At 38.9% G+C, this 26,900-nt stretch overlaps 1 protein-coding gene across 3 annotated transcripts in view; it reads right to left on the bottom strand.

Moving 5' to 3' along the window:
* Window positions 1–26,900, bottom strand: part of MED13L (mediator complex subunit 13L) — a 210,022-nt gene that overhangs the window by 46,927 nt on the left and 136,195 nt on the right. For all 3 annotated transcript variants that reach the window (XM_040986937.1, XM_040986938.1, XM_040986939.1), the window contains exons 5-9: window positions 9,106–9,251; window positions 7,758–7,949; window positions 7,185–7,373; window positions 2,695–2,860; window positions 677–781 (exon numbers count right to left, since the gene is read on the bottom strand). In XM_040986937.1, the coding sequence (XP_040842871.1) occupies window positions 677–781; window positions 2,695–2,860; window positions 7,185–7,373; window positions 7,758–7,949; window positions 9,106–9,251 (798 nt within the window). The remainder of the gene's footprint in view (window positions 1–676; window positions 782–2,694; window positions 2,861–7,184; window positions 7,374–7,757; window positions 7,950–9,105; window positions 9,252–26,900) is intronic.

The following is a 26,900-nucleotide window of genomic DNA, read 5'->3' as shown; positions in this document are numbered from 1 at the left end:
CCATTCAAATCATACACTAAGAGTGTGATATATACTATATACAGACAAGGGCCACATTCTGAACATACTTTTCATAACTAAACGTATTATAAATATTATATAGTATTAAATATGTCTCTCCATATAATCTAATCTGCCTTTTCAATAAAAATAATAAACCAATCTTTAAAAACAAGCCATTTGAAGTTCTGCCTGGATACCTAAATGAATGAGTAAATGGAATACCATAACTACAACAATTCCGGTTTGAGCAGCAGGTACCAAATACCTGTATTTACCATTAGAAAACAAAACAATCCATTTAATCCAAATTCTATTAACTCAAGCCAATTTGCTTTTACTATGCATTTCTACGTTAAAATTAGGAGGAAATATATAATGCCACATATTCTGGGGTTAGGGATTGATTGTCTTGTCAAACTGATGCCTTTAGTTCCGAGGCAGCTAACTGGAACAAATCTGCAGGAGTGGTTTGATAACAGGGCCATCTGTCTAATAAATTCTGAAGATAAAATTCTATCATCTGTATAAAACTGATCCTTTTTTCTTTATTGGAGGAGGAAAAGGATTTAAAACAAAGTCAAGGAATAAGTGGTCTGTGAGGCTAGGTGAAGAGTCAACAAAATGTGTCATTGCTCTAGCCGACTACCGTTTTGCCTTTCTCAATGCCACCTACCTGGAACATGAACAGCTAACTCTTTGGGTCGGGTCCACAAAATCCCAAGTGGCAGGATTGTTAGCCGGCTCTTCTTCAAGAGTTGGAGTTGATATTTGGCTCCTCCTAAAAATGTTACAAACACAACTTATATATAAATATCAAACAACAGACTCCAAAACTGAATACATTTTACATATTAATGGTATCCTGCTGACGCACAGTCTAGAGTAACCAAACGGAGGGGAAAAAATCCTATTTGTTCCAAAGATTAGACACAGGATTTAAAATATTTGTATGTAAATTTGATATACCTGGACAGCAAACACAGCAATTACAAAATGCCTGTGACTGCCAAGTACTGCCTTAACACAATGGTCACCCAAGGACAAAAGTTTTACATGACCGTTAAGAGTCTGCTTGGAATGCCCAGATTCCAAACTAGAGCACTTGAGTGAGTCCCATCTCTGCTTAGTTACAGCTTCCTGTGAATGTACACTCTGGGAGGCAACAGCAATGACTCAAGTAGTTGGGTTCCTGATACCCACAAGGGACAGGCAGACTCGGTTCCCAGCTCCTGGCTTCCACCCAACCCAGCCATAACGATTGCAAAATTTGGGGAGTCCACCAGCAGCAGAAAATCTACATCACTCAGTTTCTCTGCCTTCTCAATTAAAAAAAGATATGTTTTATTAAAATTTGGAATGATGTAAATACTATATCAGTAACTTATTTTTAATTCCTTCCCACAGCAACTATACAGCATTTGAAACCATGTTTTAAAATATTCTTATCAGTACTGCGTCATTTAATGGCAGCACCCTACTGCTTATGATGTGAACCAAAAGGCAATCACTGATAACTAGTAACCAAAAGAAGGTCTCTATTACCACATCATGAGTAAGAATACAAGGCAACATTTGCATTAGCTTGTTGATTGGAGGTGTAGCTGATGCCTCGCCTACTTGAGGGTCCCCTCTCCCTGCTCCTAAGAGGATGATCTTAAGAGGCAATGGGGTGTTAGAAACGGCAGAGGGGTAATCTACTGATGATAATATAAGCAAAGATGGTAAATCCAAGGTAAGAAAAAGAAAATGTTGACTTGAAAAACAGGCATGGCATATAGAAGTAAAATATCTATGTCAATTGCTCTACAGGAAAGAATGCTTTTTTGAGTAATACCTTTTGATTCTACAATGAGACATCTTTCTTTCTACAGTTACTCAGATTTTACATGCTGCAGCATCAGTGATTTATTCTAGAACCAAATTCATTGGACACTAAATATTTAGTATTAATTTGCTAAGAGCTATGTCCAAACGACAGGTTTAAATCTCTATATAAATATAAACTTTGAATAGCAGTCACTTAAGGAACATTTAATTAATTTCTAAGGGTGGGCTAATAGCAATTATTGATGAGAGTGTTCACACTGGTTCTGTTCCAGACAATCAGGACTCATTTGTCTACTTGCCATTAAGAAAATAGGCATTCATATTAAGATAAATATGAAGCCATGGATATGTTTATATAATCCTGACAAGCAGATAAGCATTTATTGACCACTGTTTATCATTATAATTTTGGTAATTAAGTAATCACTAGCAGTTTTTTTTTCTTAGAATCAATTTTTACTGTATTGCAAAAAATACATTAAGGAAGACAGGAGAAAAGGAAAGGGAAGTTAAGGAAGTAAAACAGTGGTGTTGTGGGGATTGGCACGGTAGCACAGCAAGCTAACCCTCCAGTGCACCCCAGCATCCCATATGGGTGCCAATTTGAGCACCGGCTGCACCACTTCAAGTCCAGCTCCCTGCCAAAAAGCCTTGAGTTATGTAGAAAGAATATGGTTCTCCAAAATTTATAAACAGGAACATAGCAGCTAATAAAAACTAAAGCCAGTGAATAAAGTTTCCCCCTTTTATAATTGGGAAGCACTCATGAATAGTTATCCAAAAGAAAATAACATTGCAATATGACCCTTTCAGGTAGCAGACTGGTTACTAAACTGCAATATAAACATAGCTCAGAAAACATACTTGGACTGTCTTCTGGTGAGGATGCATTCCTTCCAGACTCGATGGACCATATGATTGTGGAGTTTTTGAGGAATCTTCCCCGATCTCTTTGGACTGTGCATAGTTATCATCCCCCCATCTTGGGAACCTAGGTGACTAGCAGCACTCTGAGTACCTCCACTCTCACCTGGGAAGGAACAACAATTTGGAAGGTTGGACATTTCTGAAACAGAAACAACTCTAGTATAGAGACTTTGACACAAACATCTATTTTGAGGAAACGCATATTCATGTGGTTTGGTCCTTTTCACCAGCAATAAAACTACAAAAGGCTTCCCTACCTCTTAGCACCCCTGGCACATTATCTAGTCTCCCTAATGCATTTAATCCAAACAATAATCCCAAATACACAGACACATACACCGTTGATTCTCACATACTGAATGGAACATACAAGCAAGGGCTCACAATCTCAATATTAAGGATGCAAATATGCATTTAAACTTTTCAAATCCCAAGGCAATAAATTTCCAGGCAGAATAAACAGCAGAGGGAGCTTAATGCTTATTTAGCTCGATGGCTATATCACAACAGCAAGCACAGTGCCCTGAGTAGGAGACAGAACTTAAGGTCACCAAGGTCAAAATGCATGTAAAACTCTGTCCTTACACTTCCCACTATTCAGGAAAGCTTAGCATTAAAATACATAAAAGGTTGTCTTGACAGTTTATATCAAAGGATTAAAACATCACTGGTTTCTCTCTAATAAATCTATTTAATTTCACCAGCTGTTTCTTTCTATACATCCCCCATGATTCCCGACATTGTGAATATTTTACTATTTCCATCCTAAACAAGACAAATACTACATTTCTCAACACTACATTCTGATTGATTTTTCATCTATGAGTCAATGAATGATTTGTGGGTGTTATTCTCAACAAAACTATGATACAGAACATTTTGATTTAAATGGTCAACTAATGCACTCAGAAGAAAATATTCTAAACTGAGTACAAAGCAACCTTATAGTACAAATTAAATATTCTTGTCAGTAATGTAATGCAAAATCACTACCTGAGCTAAATGGGGATGTTTAGACTTGAACAAAACAAAACTAAACAGTGCTGGCGTGATGGTTCAACAGACTAATCCTTCCCCCCCCCCCCACCCCCGTAAGTACTAGCATCCCATATGGTTGCCAGTTTGTGTCCTGGCTATTCCACTTCTCATCTAGCTCCCTGCTTCTTGCCTCGGAAAGTAGTGGAAGAGGGCCCAAAGTCTTGCAGCCCTGCACCTGCATGGGAGACCCTGATTCCAGATCAGCTCAGCTCTGGCTGTTGTGGCCATTTGGGAGTGAAACAGTGGCTAAAAGATCTTTCTCTCTCTTCCACTTGCACTTCCAATAAAAATAATCAACAACAAACAAAGAATGAGAAAGAAAGATAGAGAAAACCCAAATGTTTAGCTTTCTAAGGAATTAAAATGCCACCCCCCCGCAAAAAAGCATTATTACATTACCTCGTACAAAACTGGAGAAGTGAAGAAATAAGCAGAATGTAACAGAACTATTCCCCTCAAAACACTCAACAAAATTACTAGAAATACTATACACTCACAACAGTATAAAGGAGTAATTTATTAACCAAAGGGAAGGGATACAGATTATTGTGATTAAAGTTAGGCTAAAATTTTCCATTAGCACTAAATTAAACTAAGTAACTAAACTAAAATGTGGTATCGAACTTGGAGCTAAACAAGACTGCAATTCCAAGCATTTAAAAATACATTAAATGTTGCCATTCCCATTATTACCACATAATAAACGAGAAGAGGCAGGGAATGAACCTATTAACGATTTCACCAAAACCATTTGGCCTCCCAAGTTTCCTCCCAATCTATTAGACATCTGACAGTTGTAGCAGGCAAAATAATGCATTTGAACCTGCATCTTCAAAAATATGGTAATACTCATCACTTCTCATCCTTTTGGCTAAGATCAAGTGTAAAACTATGATAATATTCAATGCTGCTCAATTGCAGAATGACAAAACTAACCAAGATTCTCTCTGATGCAGTACAAACAATCCAATTCTAATTCAAAACACTACAATGTGAAAATTTTGGCAAATCAGATCTTTTTCTACAAAGATACTATCACCTTTTACTTAGCTTTACTGGTTCATCTGAGAGGAATGAGGTACTACCAGAGTATTACTTGTACAAGTCAGCAACGACACTATTCATTGAATTAAGTGGGAATTTCAAGATCTACAAAATCCCCATGGAATCCTCCCACACAGGGACTAGCACAAGGGCACAGGAGCCTCAGTTAACCCTCCCTGTGCTAGTACTGAAATCCCATGTGGGTGCCAGTCCCTGTCCTGGCTGTTCCACTTTCAATCCAGCTCTCTGCTGATTGCCTGGGATAGCAGCAGAGGGTGGCTGTGGTGGGAAACCCAAAGAAAGCTCTTGGCTCCCAGTTTCAGAGCTCAACTCTAGCTATTATGGCCATTTTGGGAATGAAAAACTTCTCTGTGAAACTCTGCTTTTCAAATAAAAATAAATGTCTATTTAAAAAAAGAATCAGAATTCTGAACTAATCAGAGGCTACCTATATACAAAGCTTTCAACTTTAAACAATACGTATTTCAGTGTGGGTCATACAAAACAGATAAAAACTGGTTAACAACGACAATATAATGCAATTATTACACATCCAAATCTTGGGTTGGTACTGTGGTGCAGCAATTAAGCCTCAGTCTGCAACACCAGCATCCCCTAGGTGTCAGTCCAAACCCTGCTGCTCTACCTTCAATGCTAATGCACAAGGAAAACAGTGGAAGACGATGTAAGTGCTAGGACCCCTGTCATTCACAGATGGAGTTCCAGCTTCCTGGGGTCCGCCTGGCCCAGTCCATGCTGGTGGCAGCCATATGGGGAGTAAACCCGTGGACAGATAAACAAATCTCTCTGTTTCCCTTCTCCCCTGCACAGCCTCCCTCATACTCCATAACTCTACTTTTCAAATAAGTAAATCTCTATTAAAAAAAAAAATCTGAATCTTAACACAATATTAAAAATTTTCAAAATACTGATAATTACAGTCTTTGTCTTATGATTATAAAACTGCCATTTTCCCACAATAAAGTGGAAAAATAGGCTAATGACAAATCCTATCACAGGGGATGCTCAGAAACCTCAGAGTCCTGTACCTTCTCTCCACCTCCTCATCAACTACATCTTTTAAAAACAGAAGCACTGTCCATTTCTGTCTCCCACACAAGAGCTGAGTAATTGCTTCCAGATAATGTGTGCTGAACTTGGGAGTTTTGAGTACTGCTTTAAAATGTTTAAGCTACCATTTGTGCATCACTTTGCTGTTCACAAAGTACTTTTAATACACATAATAAGCCTGCAAATTATTAACATGAAAGGAAACTGAGGTTAGAAAAAGTGTGAGAGGTACCTAAGTCATTCGCCTTGTAAAAGATGCAACCAGATTTTAAAACCTGGTGCATTTGATGACAAAGCCTACGCTTTTTCCCGGTATGTTAACTACAAAAAAATACTTAGTAAAAGTCCAGTACATGCCAAGAATTGTGGTGGAAACTTTGAAATATTATCTTATCTAATCCTCACAAAATTGTCATCCATGAGTGTGCCATGCTTAATAGCTACGAAATTACCATCCTTGAGTGTGTCATGCTTAATAGCTTGTGTTAACACTCTGGCAGCCAAGATGTCTTTACTCTAGGTTTCCTGCCAACATGACCCCGATTAAATGTCTATAAATAATCTCAATTCAGCTCAAGTATGGTGAGTCTTCTTTCCTTGGTGAGCAAATTTCCAATTAAAAAGAGGTCAACTACAAAAGCAAAGTTAACACTGGAAATACACAGTAAAGAAGGGACATATTTTCTAAAGTCAAGCAATTTTTGAATTTTTCCACTCTGGAAAATGGTTTAAAATATCAAAGATAATATTTACTAATACTAGGGATGGATTACTGATAGGGCCAAGCATTTGTTGAGAGCTTTTGGGTGATGCTCTGGTTTGCTATTATAATAAGGAAAAAATTAGTAGATCTGCTGTTAGCTAACAATGGTCATTTGGAAAAGGCTTCAGCCAGTCTCAGATTTAGTGTTCTCTATTTAATTTTTAAAAACAAGCAAACCAACAAACAAACCGTTTTTGTTCCTACCTTTGTGTGTGTGTATATATATATATATACATAGGCACACACACACACACACATACATATATAGGAACAAATATGTGTGCACTGCTAAAGAGAAATAGCTAAACATTTTAATTAGAACCAAGACTAAGAAGAGCACAATTAAAACAATGAGGCATAAAAATTGCTGAAAAGTCTTCCTTCTCCATTTAAAAAAATTCTCAGTTGACTCTACCACCCTCACTGTGTTCACTGAAAAAAAAATCTCACGTTTTTTCAGCTCTTCCATGACAGGATGACAATACCATGTTCCGGAACAGGTCACACTCACCTATGACGGCCTGCTCTGGAGAGGTGGGAGGGGTCAGAGGCAGGCCACAGTTACTTGGATCCTTTACGCTACCAACGCCCGGTTGCCCAACTGTAACGTGGCCCCCAGAACTTCCAACACTCTGAGGAACTGGGATGTCATTCTGAGAGATCAAAACAAAAGCTGAAGGGTAGACCATCCGAACACCACCTGTAAGGAGGAGGACCAGAGCCAAGTCTGAGAGAGAGTTCACGTAAGACTGCCAGCCTGGGTATCCCAATGGTCAGGATCAAGTCCCCAGGAAACTAAGATGCTCAGGGAGTAGTCAAAAGTGCTACATTTCATTCTTCCCTAAGTTAATAGCTCTTTAAACATGTGTTCCGACACGATGATAATAGCATTTGGAATACAGGGACCATTGGTGCTTTAGGCAAAAAAACTACTCGGCATTCACCAATGCGTCCTGAGAATTTCTTTTAAAATATGAGGAAATTATGGAGATTGTTCTGATGAATTGGCATGATTATCTTTTTAAATTAAGGGAAGATTCAAAAAGACAGGAGAAAATTCTTCAGGCAAAATATTTTTTCTTACCAACAATTACTTCAACTGCCACAGGGAAATCATCATCATATCCCAATTCCTCCTCTTTCAATTCCTCCTTCTTTTTCAGCACCATCGGGTAAAAGTACTGCCACTCCTCAATGAGCTTGCGGGTGGCGGGGTCGGACATCTTGTACGCATGGCCCGTCAGCGTGCCATTTAAGCCGTAAGGACTTACCAGTACTGTGCGAGGAAGGAGAGACGCGTGCGACACATTAGATTAAAGGAACACTTCTTACACAACTGCAACACTATCTGTGTGGTCGTGCTAAGTGAAAGCGTAACACAGCATAGCAAAGTATGTTCTTATCTCCTAACTCCTTTTCATGTGTAATTTTCTAAAGTTTCTTAGTTTAAAAATCACTTATTTCTTCTCTAACTCATATCTGTTTCTGAATGTAACCAAGTAAAGACAGTATTATGTTATCAGACAGCTATATATAATATACAATACATGGACTGCCTGCACCTCAGACATTATTTGCAGAATAACTGCTTCTACAGTGTAAATGCCAAATCTTCCAAAACAGATGGAAGATATTCAACAGGTCTACCCTGAAACTAGTCTAGAACACCAATCATGAGAAAGAAGGAAGACAGCGTCCCAAAAAAGTCTTACATGTGATCTCAAGCATTAGTGAGGCGAGGACTTTAACTGCCAGGCTACCATGCCGGGCTCTAAAGCAGCTGTTTGTGATGTCAGCACCATATGGGTGCTACTCCACTTCCAATTTAGCTCCTTATTAACGGTCTGGGTAAAGCAGAATAAATGATACTTTAAAAAGTTTTTCAATTTCAGTAATGGTATGAAAAAAGATGCAAAAAAGATTTATCCAACCTAATATTATAACATCTAAAAACTGCTATTCATAGAAAATTCTGAAATCCAGAGACACAGTCTCTTAGAATTCCCAGCTACTGTGCGTAACGTAAATTTCAAATACTAGAGTAAAAAACAATCTATAAATCATTATTATGTTTCTGAAACTTTGTTAGAACAATAAAAAAAGCCTTCATGAGATTTGGAATTTCTCACCAGATTATACTTACTCTTGTAATATTTATTGTATTGTTCTGAAAGAAAATCTCTAAATTTCATCCTTCCATAATTTCACATATAACATAATCATCTGTCTTCTACATGACAAACTGCAGGAAAAAATGTGGCAATCTAACACTACTTAACACTACTTGACTGTAAGTTGGTAAGCTGTAAAAACTGGCCTAAGCTTTAAACTGTCCACTTGAGAAACCCCTCCTGCAAAGCACTGCTGGCAACCACAACCCACTCGGTGGGCGTGGCGCGGCGGAGGGCAGGGGGTCATCAGAGAAGACTTACCTTGAAATGGTGCGGGGGAAGACTGAGCCATGTGTATGTGTTCCTCGTTGATCAAGTAGATGGGCTGGTGCTGGGCAATCTCCACGCTGGTGCATACGTTACTTTCCCCATGAAGAAAGAATGTGAAAGCACAGGACAAATGCTCACTAGAAAAGAAAAAAAGGGGGATTTGATTTATTTTATTTTTAACGGAAAGTCAGATATACCAAGAGAAGAAGAGACAAAGACGAAGATCTTCCATCCACTGATTCACTCCTTAAGTGGCCCCAACGGCCGAAGCTGAGCTGATCTGAAGCCTGGAGCCTGGAGCCTCTTCAAGGTCTTCCACGCAGGTGCAGGTTCCCAAAGCTTTGGGCCGTCCTCTACTGCTTTCCCAGGCCACAATGAGCAGCAGGGCTGCCGGGATTAGAACCTGCTCCCATATGGGATCCTGATGCATACAAGGCAAGGACTTTAGCCGCTAGGCTATAGCACCAGACCTGTATCTTTTTTAAAAAGTAAAGTTCAGTCCTACTTTTCTGATCATCTAGCAAACCAGACACTTCATTGTGGATAAAACAAACTTCTAGTTGATTGTGGACAAATAATCTAACAATAACTTGTTGAGAAATCTAAAAATTAGACAAGCTACATTCTAAATTTTTGAAAGCTATAAAGCAGAATGCTTTGATTTTAATTTGGATAAAACTCAAATATGCCAACTGTAAACCAAAAGCCACATTTTTCTACTATCTCAATGCTTCACAGGTCACAAGCACTAAAAACTGGGTAAAGACAAATAAATGAAGATACATCCAAAGGGCTGTTATGAAAAAGTGGCTCACATACAAGATGGAAAGCCGAGTCCTGAGGTGGGGTGAAACATCCACCGGTTCTAGGGGTGATGCCTGTTTGCTTATGTCTGGTTCCATACAGCAATAAAGTTTACATTGCAATAAGGACGAACCTGATGATCTAACGAGAGTAAATAAAAATTCCCAATACACCAATGTTAAGGCCCTAAGTGGGTGAATTATCTATCAAACTTAATTTTTATCATTTGCTTCTGCTCACAAATTTGATTGAAGTGTTCCACTCCTCCATTTCCCACACAATTAGCCCAAAAAGGATAAAATCAAAGTTATGTGGAAAGAACTAATTTCAAAATTACAATAGGAGTACATTTTTTAGACTTTTCTTTCCAATGCATGATATGTCTGGCACATATTATGAAATGCATACACTGCAGTGCTGGTGGACTGGCGGACTTTGCAGGTGGAGGCTTTAGTCGAGAGGTTTGCGCTGACTCATCCACTCATGCACATTACCCAATCCTACTTAAAGAAGTCAACAGCATCAGTAAGGTACTGATGCAGAGCGCAGGCCTGGAATGTTCTCCAGCACCCAACTGTGCGGAAGGACAAATGAAACCAACACTCACTAACAAACATGTACATAGAAGGGTGTGAGACCCGCAAAGTGACACTGAATAAAATATGATCCCTGTCCTACAGGACTATATGTGCTAGTGAAGAAGTGATAGGAAAACAAGAAATTTTAAAAATCCAGGCACAGACCACAAATAAATAAAATGCCATAAGAAGGCAAACGTGCTTAAATTCTTCCACTTGGAACGTACAAATACTTCATAAAAACAAAGCAGGGATCCAGTAGCAGAAAAACACGATGTCAGGCAAGAGGCAAAGGCATGGACATACGATGAGGGAGTGTCAGATTCCAGAGGAATGGAAAGGAGTTGAAGAAGCAATCAAAGCTATTTGGTTCAAAGGTCATCTGAATCTAAAGAATTATTATGAAAATCTCCAACTTGTGTCCAATCATGTGCTATATCCCTAAAAATTTGAGAACCATAAATGAAATAGTTAAGAAATGAAATCAGTTTTGAGAGGCAAGATTGGCAGCAATTTCAAAACTGGTGACCTATTGAAACCACTTGAACGAGCATCTCGGAGCATGCCCCACATGCGGGACTTGGGGCGGGTGGGAAACCGGGTGGGGCTTCTCCCTCAATATGCCCCTCTATCTCAGATATATGAAGGAAACAATATGGAAATAATAGTCTTACCCACTTTCCTGTAGCCGTTTACCCTTTTTGCCCAAATTAACTATGTAAAGATTGTCAAAAAAAAAAAAAGAAATGAAATCAGTGACCTACTTTGTGTATTGGAAATTCTGAAAACCATTTTTAGAGCAACGAAATAAGAACAACTAGAAGTTATGCTGGAAATACAGCAGAGGACACCAGTACTGACATACAATTTTTGCCAAGTTCTGTTCTCTCTGATCACAATTCCTCATATTTAAAAACAAACGTCAGTACGGACTTCTGGCTCCCCACAGGCTCTGATCTGGGAAGTCAAGCTAGGCACCATGAACTGGTACTTCTTTAAATGATTTGAAGAGGCACTCATATGGAATGATGGGGCCACAGTCATTATCTTTCCCAGATGGGCCACAAGGCATTTCTAACAGGTTCTCAAGTATTGTTGCAGCTGCTCCTGGCACAATGACTTCTGGATATGACAGTATCTCAATTCTTTTTCCAGCTACTAAATTCTTTTTAATCCCACAATATTACATGAAAGAATAAGTCGGGGATAAAATTATCTCCAGAAACTAGAATTCCTCTATGATCTAGTGACATCACTTTTAAGAATTCACTTCACAGATAAAACTACTCATCAGTTATTGATCATATAGTGTTTATAATGAATCCTTAAAATATAAAGACCCAACATCAGCCCCAGTTACTTAGCTCTCTCTTTCCTTTCTTCTTTCCATGCAGCATCTAAGTTTTCCTACTTATTTTGCAAACAAAGCAATTACAATTTGCACTTTCTCTTTCTTTTATCTGGAACTCCCATCTCCTCCAGTATCAACAGGGCTCTGGACCTCATTTCCTCCAAGTCTTTAAAGAGGTTACCATTCAGGCTCCACAGGATAGCCTAAAAGCTAGAGTTCTCACCTTGCACGTGCCAGAATCCCATACGAGCGCAGGTTCTAATCCTGGTGGCTCCACTTCCTACCCAGATCCCTGCTTGTGATCTAGAAAGCAGAAGAGGACGGCCCAAAGCCTTGGGACCCTGAACCCACGTGGGAGACATGGAAGAAACTCTGGGCTCCCAACTTTGGATCAGTTCAGCTCAGACTGCTGTGGCCACTTGGGCAGAGAATCAACAGATGGAAGATTTTCCTCTCTATGTATCTGCTTTTCTAATAAAAATAAAATCTTAAGAAAAAAAAGTTACCCTTCAGCCTCATCACATACTTGAAAGTTATCTTCCTACACACAGTTCCCTTCCCCATTTCTGTCCTCACAGCACTCATTACCCTCCATTAGCATCCCTAGCACACTCAGAGACATTGTGCATCTAAAAACAATTTGTAAACTGCAAGTTGGGTATAAGTGATTAAAATTTCTGAGTATTTCAGATTTTGCATTATTCTCATAGACTTTATCAACTGACCATCTCTACACCAAAACTATTAAGGTTCTGATTTTGGAATGACCTATGTTGTTCACATTACAGTCAGTCAGCCTGTACCAAGCCCTCTCATAACATGTTTGTTTACTTACTGGAAATACAGAACTTAGAGGGAACGAGCGAGACAGCCAACAGAGAAGAGGGAGAGATGGAGACAGGTGAAGAAAAAGCAAACAGGAAAAGGAACAGGAAATGGGGGAGGAGAGGGAGACAATGACGGGGAAAAGCTGATGGAGTCCAGATGTGATTGTGTGTGTATGTGTGAGTTCAACCGAATTTTGGTTTTTACAGTCACATTCAACAATTAATTGGAAAACACATTTAGAATGTTATACAGGCTTGTTCTATCATTTTATGCCTATCAAATTTTATTTTTAAACAATCAGTATGGAAATTTTGAAGAATAAAACAAAGACCAGAATATATATCTGGAGTTTGCTTACAAAAATGGCATCTTAAGTGCCCCTCCAAAAACATCAATAAGGAGATAATCACTACAGTAATACATTATTTTTAAATATCTCAAAGTACATATTCAAGCAACCTGTATTCTCTGGGCTGGAAAGGAGACTAGTGAAGAAGGAAAAAGGAGATGTACAAAGCACTGGGACATTCTCTTCAGCAATGCTTTCAGGAATTTGGTTCTTTTTAATCTTTCTAGCACGTACTGTAAGGTGTATGGTTGTATCAACTTTCCTCAAACACACTGCCGATTTACCTTGCTGGTCTCCCCGACACAATGCGAGTTCCAGAGAAGAGGAACCGTGTCTGTCCCTGCATCCCACCAACTAACAAGGCATCCAACAATGAGGAAGAATGCAAATGCTGCAGCAATCAAAGAATACATTACTTTTCTGATAAAATCCCATCATGTGGATAATGGCTAATGCACAGAGTGAACAGTTTTTTAATGGCAGGTTTAGTTATTAATAAAAGTATTCAGCCCGGTGCTGTGGCCTAGTGGCTAAAGTCCTCGCTTTGAAAGAGCCAGGATCCCATATGGGCACTGGTTCTAATCCCAGCAGCTCCACTTCCCATCCAGCTCCCTGCTTGTGGCCTGGGAAAGCAGTCCACGATGGCCCAAGACCTTGGGACTCTGCACCCCCATGGAAGACCTGGAAGAAGCTCCTGGCTCCTGGCTTCAGATCAGCATAGTTCCAGCCATTGCAGCTGCTTGAGGAGTAAATCAGTGGACGAAGATCTTCCTCTCTGTCTCTCCTCCTCTCTGTATATCTGCCCTTCCATTAAAAATAAATAAATCTTAGAAAAATAAAAGTCCCTATGTAATTTCCAGTTATCATTTAAACCTTTTAAGAATATTTATTTAAGAGCACAAGGGGTTAATTAAGGTTACAATTGGGGTAGCCAGTTACAAAAATCTGCAAAAAATGCAAACAAGGAAAGACCATTTTATTCTCTTACGATTGTAAAATCTAGAAGAAAAAGACATTTCCCTTCCTACACTGAGTTTCAGAATGCAACTATTGTAAGTGCTTTCAAAAAGCACTATGAATATTAATAAACTAGTTCTTTTCATGGTGTAAAAAGTGTTTTGATAACAGATTCACAATGCAGAACACACTGGGATGATTTTATCTAAACGCTTTCTGTATTTAGAACTTATCAGCTTCAAGTTTTCCAAGTTGTCATTAGCCAAACCTCTTGCCAGAAGTAATTTGCCTTACTCTATAGGTCCTCATTTGGGAACAGCCTGCTAATGTGGCTTTATCATTTATTCTTCTTAAAAATACATGATTTACTTTGGCAGATTATGTTGAGATTTTGTACTTACAAGATTTCTCTTAATGGACAGGCCTTAACTTTCCTCTCCTTTCTAAGTGTGAATGGCATTGTTACAATATCCAAAAAACAAGATCTGATTATTTTGTGCAACTCTGAGATGCTTCATGTTATCTTTATATATCTTCCCTTTCAATCATAAAGCAAAGGTGCTTACGAAGCAATAAAAATATTCCAGAAAGTTAATTGCATGTAATTTTTCCAAGATAGTATTTGTCTCTTAATTATTACACTATCTATTCTATGAATAATAACCTTTTAAAAATCACCAATGTTAGACTACATACAAAATTTCCTTGTTAAATACTTTACTGTTATAAACATACACATATAACTACATATGAACAGGTGCAAACAAAATTAAACTGCTCCCTTTTATCTTCAGTTCCCTGGCAGTAAATCTGACACTTGCACGGCGTAGACCTTCTTTCATATCCCAGGCACTGTTCCTAGGACCACAATGGTATCACTGCAGCACACCTACACTGACACTGGAACCTTGATGGCCTAAATAAACTGATGTTCATCCTGGTGTGGAGGCTGTCACTTAGTTTATCAAGCAAAGTAACGTTATTTTCAAGGTGCCAAAACAAAACTGCTCTAGCCAGAAGCCAACAGACACAAAACCAAGTATACTCACTAACATCTCCTGAGGTTATGCAACTAGACAGGATTCCTTAGTCAGTCTCTGGATAGCATGTTAAAAGTTTCACAAGAGTGAGGCTTGAAGGACACACAGATGAAAGCAATGTTTGTATCAGGTAGCCTATAACCACAGGCCAAGTGCTTTTTTGCTCACTCTAACACATGCTTGGAATTTTGTATTTTAAGTATGAAACAAAAGCTTTCAGACTCCACCTCCCATGGTCTATACTTTAATACAGGGAGGGGAGAAAAAGAACATTGAATATTCTATCATTTAATTTTCCTCACTTTTTCTCTTGAAATGTTAGGGGATCATGTATTGTTAACAATAATAAAGAATCAAGTAATACTAAAACAGCTAACACTTGAGATTGTGTGATCATAGAAACCTTTTTCTATAGTTTCCTATAGTTACATGCAAATGTAATATATGCCCAAACCACACAAAGTTTTCATAGCACATCTTAAAGTCATGAATGTTTGCTTATGGTTTACAAAAACCTCCAACCTTTATGACAGATTCTGACAGCCAAGGGAAAGCCTGAGTGGCAGTCACGGTACAGAGCTTGCCAACAACAAAGACACATGAGGCCAGACCTCTGACATCTGCCTCACTTCCTATGCCCAGCCCATGGTGAATGTCTAACACAGATGGGAATTCCAATACACAATCATTCATCAGGTGAACAACAGCGAACAGGACATCACCCACAAGGCCAAACAGACAAAAGCAAAACAAGAACATACGCTACCAAGTAGTGCTGCAAGGAATGGGGTTCTGTGGTTTTCATGGAGTGTTATTTCTCCACATTCTACCACTGCACTATCCATCAATAGCCTTACCAACCCTTAATTTTTGCATTAAATATATTTGTCCACTTCTCTCTCTCTCTCTCTCTCTCTCTCTCTCTCTCACACACACACACACACACACACACACACACACACACACAAACTTAAGTTCCCTTCATAGCTCATGAAGCAGGAAAAAAGAGGAAAGGATACATACTCATTATCTCATTTCCATCCCATTTCATCTAAGAAATTGACAGCATCATGGAATCATAATGTATTGGAAGCCAATATATAAATGAACTGTAACAACATATAAAATAATTTCTTTCCTATACAGCTGTAGTTTTAGTTACACTGTTTAAAACATTGCCTACAACAGAGCAGGAAAGCAGCCTCCCTTCAGAGACAGCTCTGCTGCAGAGCTGGCAGCTGGCAGGGCTATGGCTCTGCGGGTTCTGTAAAGGCTTTTCAACTGTTGCAAAATTTCTCACTCACTAGTACAATAAGGAAGTACAGCTTTCCCAACAAAAAGAAAAATAAAACTGGAGCTGACACTCAGTTTATTCAATGTTCTTATCAGCAAATATTTATCCTCCGTATTCTTCCCAAGCCACAGGACTGTATCAAAAGTGAAGTTTTCTTTTTCTTTAATCAAAATGCAATGCAGCTTTCATTCAAAACCACTGCTCATCTCAACTCTCCTATCCCTACCATAAATCTGATGGCTAAAATCAATAGAAAAACAAATGATAAATACCTCTATATTTTTTGAAATCTGTATAAAATTATGGGTTTTGCAATATAATATCCAAATTCTGAATAAAATAAACTTTGGTTCTTAATAGCTAAAAGTGATTCTCTTAACAAGTAAAATGCAACTGAAAATAGAAAAGAAACAAACAAGAGATGATGATCTGAAAGATATCAGGAACCCAGCATTGTCACACAGCAGGTTGAACCTCTGCTTCAGATGACCACAACCTCTATCATTGTGCCAGAATGAGACCTGGATGCTCCTCTCCCAATCCAGCCCTCTGGTAATGTGCCTGGGAAAACAGTGGAAATGGCCCAAGTGCCTGGAGTCCTAACATCCATGTAGGAGATTTGGATAGAGCTTCAAGCTGCTAGTTTTGGCCTATCCCAGTTCCAGCTGTTACAGCCATTTGGTCATTGAATCAGAAAATGGCAGCTTCTCCCTGTCATTCTTCTTTCAAATAAATTGAATGGGGTTGGAGCTTTATTGTCAACATACTTACTGCAAAGCCTCTGGAGACTTTAAATGGAATTTCCATTAATGCCTCATTTCTATTTTAGAAAGGATCATCTCACAACCCACAAAGGAGTTAAGAGCCGAAGCAGGCACTTTTGACCTAACAAAATTTTTAATGAAGACAGTACTATCTACATAGTTCATTAATAATTTGGGTTATAAAAACATGTTTGAAAGCATGTTGGGAGGCCAGCACTGTGACAGCGGAAAAGGCCGCTGCTGCCTCCTGGGGTACTCTGCTGAGGCACTCCTAAGATACCTGTAAAAGCAGCAGAGGGTTGCCCAGTGATCTGAGCCCTTGCACCTACATGGAAACACAGAGAAGGCCCACCTCCAGCCATTGTGGCCATTTGAGGAGGGAACCAGAGAAAGAAGATGATTCTCTCTCTCTAACTTTGCCTTTCAAACAAATCTTTAAAACTACAGATGTTAGGATGAATCAGTTGTAAAAGCACTGACTATTTTATCTTATTATCACTGAGAACTTGGCTTTTCAAAAATGCCCATGTCCTACTACTAAGAACATGTATGTTAAGCTAGATGACAAAGGTAAATTAAATTTGCAAATGATTTATGGTTGTTGATCATCTGATCTTAAGGAAGGGAATTACTCTCCCTGATCTAGTGAACCCAACACTATCACAAGGGTTATAAGTATGAAACAGAAACAAAGAGTCAATGTGAAATTTTATGATATAAACTCCACCAGCCATTCTGTTTTCTGAAAACAGAAAAGAGCCACAAGTCAAGAAATGTGAGCAGCTTCTAGAAGCTGGAAAAGGCCAAAGATCAGATTCGCTCCCTCAGAGTCTCCTCAAAGGAATGCAACCCTGCCAACATCTTGATGTTAGCCCAATGAAGTTCAAGAATTGTGATGTGGTATTTTCTGTAAGATAATAAATGACCACCAACTTGTTACAGCAACAATAGAAGATTAATGTATTACTTCTGAACTTCTTTGGGTATATTGTGTAATATCTTAAGAAAATATGTAACAGGACATAAAAATAACAACGGAAAGAAGCAGACATATTTTACCAAATGAAGCAACTCAGGCAGGAGTTAAAAACGATCACCAGTTCATCAGTTAAATTCAAGTACACCACGCCATGAACTGCCTGTATTCAGTCACTGAAAGAACAGGGCAGACCTTCCCCCAATTACAGCAAACATCAATATTACACATCAATTAAAAGGCACACACGGTCATCAATGCTTTATGGCGTATCCTTCGGCTCAGACACCCTAGTCACTAGCAGGTGGTGTCCATACTACAGAAAAACTGAATATTGGGATTGCATCTGGTAATGAAAAAGCCAGCTACCAAGAAAGGCACCTTTGCCATCCCTGAAGGATGTGGAAGCAGAAAGTTGAGCATACTTAAGGGACACAAGAGTTACAATGACCATATCTACATTCTCAGAGAAGTTGTTCCTTCTTTTAACTGTCCTACATTACTGATTACTAAGAAGTACACAAAGAATGAAACTCAAAATACATGCAATTATTAGAGAAAGATGTAGTAAGATATATCTTAGAGATGACATTCTGAACCTTGTATTGACAGTCAAGTCACACATACCTTAATTCTCATATCAGCCATTAAACCAAACTTTGTGCCCTTGTTTAACAGGGTTACTATGAGAATAGAAATTAACAAGGCTTTTTTAAAAAAGATTTATTTTCACTGCAAAGTCAGATACATATAGAGAGAGGAGGAAAGATAGAAATATCTTCCATCCGATGGTTCACTCCCCTAGTGACCACAATGGCCAGTGTGCTGTGCTGGTCAGAAGCCAGAAGCCAGGAGCTTCTCTGGGTCTCCCATGCGGGTGCAGGGTCCCAAGGCTTTGGGCCATTCTTGACTGCTTTCCCAGGCCACAGCAGGGAGCAGCAGAGATATGAACCGGCACCCATATGGGATCCTGGTGCATTCAAGACGAGGACTTTAGCCGCTAGGCCACGCCGCCGGGCCTTTAACATGGCTTTCTAAAACACAGTTATTCTACTTTGAAAAAACGAGATGAAACTGATACTCTGCAAAAGCAGCATCTGGTCTGCCTGAAATATCTAAGAGTTAGAATGAGAAAAACCCATATTGTTTCAATAGAAATAATCAGGAAGAAAAGCAAATGATTCCTGGGCATCATTACAATGTTCAATTCTTCTAGGAATAAAAAGTGGTATGTTATCAACTGTATTTTGCACAATGTCCTTGCAGAATATAAACTTGTATTTCTTACTTAATGACTAATCTGGGTCATCACTGAGAAGAGCTCCTAGAAACATTCATTCTAGAGATATTCTGAGTTTCCCTGGCAGAACTGAGCCACTCTCAAAATCACCACATGGTTCTAGTCCTCTAACCTACTATAGCATTAGAAACTGAATTCCCTTTGCATCAATTAAGCATATAATACAGTGCAGCACATAAAATTACAATAGGCAACACAGAAAAAAAAAGATAAAAGCCATGAAAAATGTATTAATTTATTCCAGACAGTGCACTTGTAATTCTTCCACTTTCAGTCAAGATCACAGTACAGTTTAATAGGCTGGCTCAGGAACCAATTAATCCTTTTATATTTAAATCAATGACTGACTCCTCTCCAAATAATTTAGCTTCTACACGTTGCTTTCCATTTGATATCTTTGGGGAAAGAGCACAGCTAATACTGTGTGGCACATTTAATCATGTTTGATAATAGAAAAAGAAGTGTGCTATCACAGAAATCTAATACAAAAAGTAGAGCATGCTTTAAAACATGCTAGCAAAATCACTGTTTGTGACATCATTTTCTTAATTAAAACAGGCGACTGAAACCTCAGAGTGCACCCTTTATCTGACTTTTCAACTCATGTGTGCACGCATGTATCCATCTGTTTTGATTGTGAATAAAATGTCTACTGAAGAATAAAGCTAGTCGACTCAAGTCTACCCCACACTATTCAATCCCAACCTAGAGCAGGATGACTTGATGAGCCCCAACAGTGGGAAAAAGGAAAGTAAAAGAAAGGCATGTACTTTATTGAAATTGGCATCTTGCCATAAAGCTGTGTCCTTTTTCTTGAAGCCTAATAAACACGGCTAATTTATATTCATGCATAGTCTACAGGTTTTAACATTGCCATGTAAAGCAGATGCTCATATTTTAAGAATATTTTCTCTAAACAAATGTGCAAAAGAAAGCCTTAAAAGTTCATGTGGCCACAAATGACAAACAGTGTACACTATGACATTTTTTTACTTTGGCCCAAAGTGGAAAGAAGCCTCCTTTTGTATTCCTGGGGCTTAACCATCACTAGAAAGAATCAACTCTGCATTCTAGTGGCCACACTGTGGATTACAAATGCATGAATTAGGTTCAGAAATTTCAAAGCAAACATAAATCACATTTCAGATGAACCATAAGTAAGTGTGTTCAAAAGAAATGTTTGTAATTGATTAGTTTTCTATGTAGACTCACCACGGACAAGTGGAGCCTGTATCTTAGCATAACTCAAATGCATAGCTGCCTTGAACTCTGCCAGCTCCAACAATGCCAAGCAAACACAGCACATGGTGATTGTTAGCTCTGCGCTACTCACTTCACACCAACACAGAGAAGTCAAATGGCTATAGATGAAGACAAGATTTGAGATTCCCAACTAACTATATGGTAATCCTCACTCCTAAGAGCACAGCTCAGGATAAACACAGAGGCTTGACTGGAACTGCCACATGGGAAGGAAGCTCTCAGTGGGAAAAAAAAGACTACGGTAACTTTAAGAATACATCTGTGGACTACAAAATAATCATCAGGTGGAAAAATTGTGAGTCATTTATCACTAATCTCTAGGACACGCACATCACAGAAATGTTCAGAGGAGCCAGCACTGTGCCATGGCAAGTTAACTTATCACCTTTATCACCAACATCCCATATCTGAGTGCTGGTCTGGCAGCTGCCTGCTCCACTTCTATGCAGCTCCCTGCTAACACACAAGGGAAGCAGTGAGGGGTGGCACAAGGATTTGCATATCTACCACCCAGGTGGGAAACCTGGATGGTTTTCCAGGCTGCTGGCTTTAGCCTGGAACACCCCTGGTCACTGTGACTTTACGGGGAATGTAACAATGGATTTCTGTTTCTCTGCATCTAAATAAAAATAAGCATTAAGAAAATCAAAATAATTGGAAAGAACTCAAGCCTGCTACATTTTTTTCATTTAATCTGAGAACACAGCCATCATAACTAAGATGACCCCAAAGTTTGTCGCTGAAAATCATAACTTCATCAACAGAATCTGAAATCCCACCAGCTAATAAAACACCATCAGCAGATTAAGTCTTGTGGTGGATGGGATAAAGCTAATATGCATCCATTGGCATTCTATGTTGTTTTCTATTGATAAGCATCTATATCAAACAAAGATGAGAAATGCCACACATACAGAGATGGCAACAGACCCTAAAGATCACTTAAGGCATACTTATAAATGTAAGCAACTGGGCCTGATGTAGTAGCCTAGCAGTTAAAGTTCTTGCTTTTACACGCCTGGGATCCTATATGGGTGCCAGTTCATGTCCCGGCAGCCCTGCTTCCCATCTATCTACCGGCTGTGGCATGGAAAAGCAATCGAGGACGGCCCAAAGCTTTGGAACCCTGCACCCACATGGAAGACCCGGAAGAAGTTCCTGGCTTCAGATTAGCTCAGCTCTTGCTGTGGGGGCCACTTGGGGAGTGAATCAGTGGATAGAAGATCTTCTCTGTATATCTGACTTTCCAAGAAAAATAAATAAATCTTTTTTTTAAAAAATGTAAGCAATTAGGCTCAAAGTAAAACACCCCTTCTGCACAGGCAACTGGGGGGAGAAAGTAGCTTTCTATTTCAGTGCTTATCTCTCTGATGGTGAATCCCATGAGAATAGATGTTCTTTCTGGATTGAGTGTACAACAGTGCTCAGAGAAGCACTGGGGATGAGAACACACGGGATTAGAGGGCCTGGTGTTGTGGCTCGGTGGCTAACTTGCCGCCACTCTGCTAGCCTTTCTCTTTTTTTATATCAGCCCCCATAAGATTATGACTAATGCATCGCCCATCTACGGAAAGCTAGCACTGGACTAGGACAGTCTGAATATGTCAAACAAAACAAAAGTACAACTTCTTTGGTAATGGTGCATTTGAGGGGAAAACGCCTTGCTATAAATCTCACATTTAATACATTTGATCACTATCAAGACACCGAATGTTCAAAGAAATAGCACAATAAGCATGATTACTAAATAAGATTCAATTTAATTATTATGATGTCAACAACCCTGTTTACACAGGTTAAAGAGCGCTTTGTGGCACAAGGATTAACCAACTGTTTGCAGCATCCAAGATGAGAGCGCCAGCTTGCTCCACAGTTACTCTCACTCTCACTGCAGATGATGGCTCAAGTACTTGAGCACATGCCACCAACGTGGGAAAATCAGCTGGAAATTCTGTCTCTAGCCTGCCCGGCTCCTAATGCAGCCATTTGGGAAATGAACCAGCAGATGATTCATTCTGGTTCTTGCTATGTCCCTCTGTTTTTCAAACAATCTGAAATACAATTATTAACGTAAAAAAATTCTAACTACCCTTTCAACATAGCCAATTAAAGAACATATTGCGTACACAACAGTAATACAACTCATGTGAATGATGACATCAAAGTCAATGTGTAAAAAGTTGACTAATGTTTCAAACCAGAAAAGCAAGCTTATAAAACATTTCGCATAGCACTTCTTGCTCACTGTTTAAAGCACAGTTACAGAGATAGGGAGAGACTGTGCTTCCCTAGGCAGGTTCATTCCCCTGAAGGGCCACAATGGTCAAACCGGGCCCAGCAGGCACTTGAGGACAGAAACTGGGATGCCCCAGCACTGTAGGAGGGACCTGACAATGCAGGCCCCAGAGGCCCACTGTAAAATGCAGTGTTACCATCACTGACACTCTAACACAGCAAGTCTAAGTCAAAATAAGGAGGGTTGGTTTTAAAGAACTCACACTAGAGGAGTATAAAAAACAAGTATAAAAAACAGTATAAAAAACAAGTCAAACACAAAAATGCAAAGTATTAACACAATAGGTTATTGAATACTCATGTCTTGAGTCATTATAATGCAAATTCCAAAGCCAAACGGTCATAAACAACTTCATCCCAAAATAACAAAAATAGCCATTTAAAAGAAATTTTGGATAGCAGTCTTTTATTCTAATTCATTTAGGAGAATACTATACAAAGTTTATGGAAAATGGAATTAAAACTAAAAAGGCGCAAAAAAATGTAATTTTCAAAATATGCATTTCTCACAAACTCTCTAAAGACCTCTTATTTGTAGTAACACATGAAAACGTGGTTTCAAAAACTCTTATTTGTTACAAAAAATTTCTTGTAATAAAATTTTAGTAACAGGAAAAATCAGTACACTAGTTCTATCTCATTTTCATTAAGTAACTAAACTTAAAAAGAAAAAGCAAAGAAAAATGCTTACTTCCACAAGTTAAATATCTGAGAGACATTAAAAAATAAAAGAGTAAATCAAGCAATCCATCTTACAGGTCTGCATATAAATGCTGAGAGCACGCAAATGCTGCTAATGTCTCCTCCTTCATGAGTGCTTGTTATCTAGCAACTAAAAGATACATGGTACACGTGACACATTTTTCATAGTTAATGTAACTTTAAAAAGGTAATGTTAGTGACCCAAAATGCAAAACTATAGAAAACAGATCAGGATAACAGGGTAAGAACATCAGAGATCAATGAGAATTCTCTGAAGACACAACTTCCAAGGATACTTTCCAAAGTCTTCAGACAGATCTAGGTCTCACTTAGTTCCTGTTTCCCTCCCCCGACCCTTCCTCCACCTAAGCCCGCCTTGGGGTCCAGGAGGGTCTCCGCACCACAGCCCAGTTCTCACTCAGCACTACCCAACTCTTCTACCACTAGAGACACAGACAAAGTATATGTAGGTTTCCAATATAGTACAAGGGAAAGCCTGACTACATATTATTAAATGTATTTTCACTCAGCCTACTTGTTATTTGGTCCTATGAAAAATCTTTAGTAAGAGTTATACCTGAAAAGCTATACGCTGGCTTTTAACTATTTTATTTTAAAATCCATTTATTACTCTGAAAACCTGGGAATTGCAATTATAACCTGGAAGGGCCAATGTAGCTAGGAAGCCAAATCTGGGTCTCCCACATGAGTGAAAAACAGCAGCTGCCCTCCAAAGTGTGCATCAGCAGGCAATTAACGCTGGATTCGCACCCAGGCAAAACGGAAATGGGAGGTGGGCATGCTGACTCATCCAAGGCATCTAAGGTTAGATTATATTCACAACCATGAACCATGATATAATATAAAGTGGGAAGAAAACCCAGGTTTCACCAGAAATGTAAACAATGAGCAATAAAATAGCATAATAATTTGGCCCCTCCTCTCAAAAAATTAATAAAGTAGGGAGTAAAACATTAGAAAGCTACTGTAACTGCTTATCACATCATAGCGAAACAGAAACACATTTACAAGTAGATGACCCATGTCAATGTGACATGTGAATAAACTGCTCAGCGATAACACACAGTAAACTTTTAGAAACATTCACAAGACGCATTCTTGTTAATTAAGTGAATCTCTACTTCACTTAAACTTTCTTTCTTACACCTTTTGCTATATGATTTAAGTAGGAAGTAAGGCAAAGTCAGAGAGGTGTTATCATTTTTTATTTCTATTTTTAAAGTCAGCATTAGTAAGAGTATTTTAAAGCTGAGGAGAATCAATAATATCCTAATATTCCGTGTCATTAGTTAAGCTTTGTTCCCAGGGAAATAGCTAATGTTTTAATATCAGACCCTGTATAATTAATGACTGCTAAGGAAGTATACTGCAATGAGATACTTAAACTTTAAAAACATGAAAAATAGAGTTCTTTTTAAACTTTACTAGCAACATAAGTCTGTGATTATCATCGTAAAGAAAGCAGCACCTTCTAGTATGCTGACAGGAACATGTTACATTACTAACATGGCTACAGAATGCTACTATTTTTAGTGGCATTGCAGCTAAATTAAAACAAGTACCACTTTTATTTTTAGGTATTAGCAACTGTCTCCTTTGCAAGAGGCTCAGGTCTGAAGTCACTTTTGTTAAAGCATAATGGAGAAAATTGTTCGTACGCCACTATGGAAGAGCACGATTCTGAATGACCAAAAAATCTGAAATGAAAATTATTTAAAGGAAAAAGGTGTATGGACTTTTAAGAGCCAAGCAAGCACAGATGTTGAATATACTGCATAATTTCTGTGACTCTGAGTTCTCATACCTTTAAAATCAGTCCTCTTCCAGAGATGCTACTTAAACAGGCAAAACACATAATGAAAGAGTGACATGTAAGCCATCGTAGTGTCACGAAAAGGGGCGGGGAGAGAAGAAAGACAGACAAAACAGATGCAGCACGCAGAGGTTTTCCTTTTTTATAATCACCATCAAAACCTTTAATTTAGGGGCCAGTGTCGTGACTCAACAGGATGCCTGAAAGTGCCAGCATCCAATATGGATTCCGACCCAGCTACCTGCTTAGGGCCTAGGGAAGCGGTGGAGGATGACTCCACTCCTTGGGCCCCTGCACCCAGATGGGACGCCTGGAGGAAGCTCAGCTTCTTCACTTTTGGCTCAGTTCTGACCACTGCAGTCATCTGGAGAGTGCACCAGATGCCACATTGTGTGTGTGTGTGTGTGTGTAAATCTGCCTTTCCAGGAAAAATAAATAAATCTTTAAAAAGAAACAGATTTTGGTAAGAACTTGCAAACATTCAAACCAGGTCATTCTAATATTACTGGATGATAGAAGGAAGAATGGGTAAGACAGAGGTAGGTAGAAGAGAGAGAAAGGAAGGAAAGAGGGCACGAGGGCGAGAAAGAAAGAGAGAAAGAAAAGAAGGAAGGAAGGAAGGAACTGGCACAATGTTTAAAATGTAGACACTGACGTAACAATCGCACCAAAATATTATGAGCCACGTCTGTATGCCACACATTTTTTCTGAACTATGAATACAAAAATATATAAATAAAATCTACAGAATGTGAAACTAAAAAACAAACACCATTGAGAAGTCCAATCATCCAAGAAGCCAAGAAGCTCCTAGTTTCTGGCCTCGGATCATTTCAGCACCAGCCATTGTGGCCACTTGGGGAGTGAACCAATGAATGGAACATCTTTCTCTCTGTATATCTGACTTTCCAATAAAAACAAATAAATCTTTAAAAATATAATCTACTAGACACAAGCATTATTGTACTCTGGGCCCAGCACGGTAGCCTGGTGGCTAAAGTCTTCTCCTTGAATGCCTCAGGATCCCATATGGGAACCACTTCCCATCCAGCTCCCTGTTTAAGGTCTGAGAAAGCAGTCGAGTCGAGATTGGTCCAGGGCCTTGGGACCCTGCACTTGTGTGGGAGACCGAGAGGAGGCTCCTGGCTCCTGGCTCCGGATCAGCTCCAGCAGTTGCGGTTGCTTAGGGAGTGAATCAGTAGATGGAGGATCTTCTTCTCTGTCTCTTCTCCTCTCTATATATCTGACTTTCCAATAAAAATGAATTTAAAAACTAAAAATTAAATTAAAAAAAGTAAAATTCTAGCCCTTAAAAATCTTCACAGATTATTCATGATGGTACTAAAGTCTCCACTGATACAAAATATATAAATAAACTAGTGTATTCATGTAACAGCCGACAAAGTAATAAGAAACATGCCAATTACATAAAACACGTGTGACAATTTAGT

The sequence above is a fragment of the Ochotona curzoniae genome, unplaced genomic scaffold (assembly GCF_017591425.1).
Source record: "Ochotona curzoniae isolate NIBS_2020 unplaced genomic scaffold, NIBS_Ocur_1.0 contig_46, whole genome shotgun sequence".
NCBI classification, from domain to species: domain Eukaryota; kingdom Metazoa; phylum Chordata; class Mammalia; order Lagomorpha; family Ochotonidae; genus Ochotona; species Ochotona curzoniae.
This window is presented reverse-complemented; position numbering and strand designations above follow the sequence as displayed.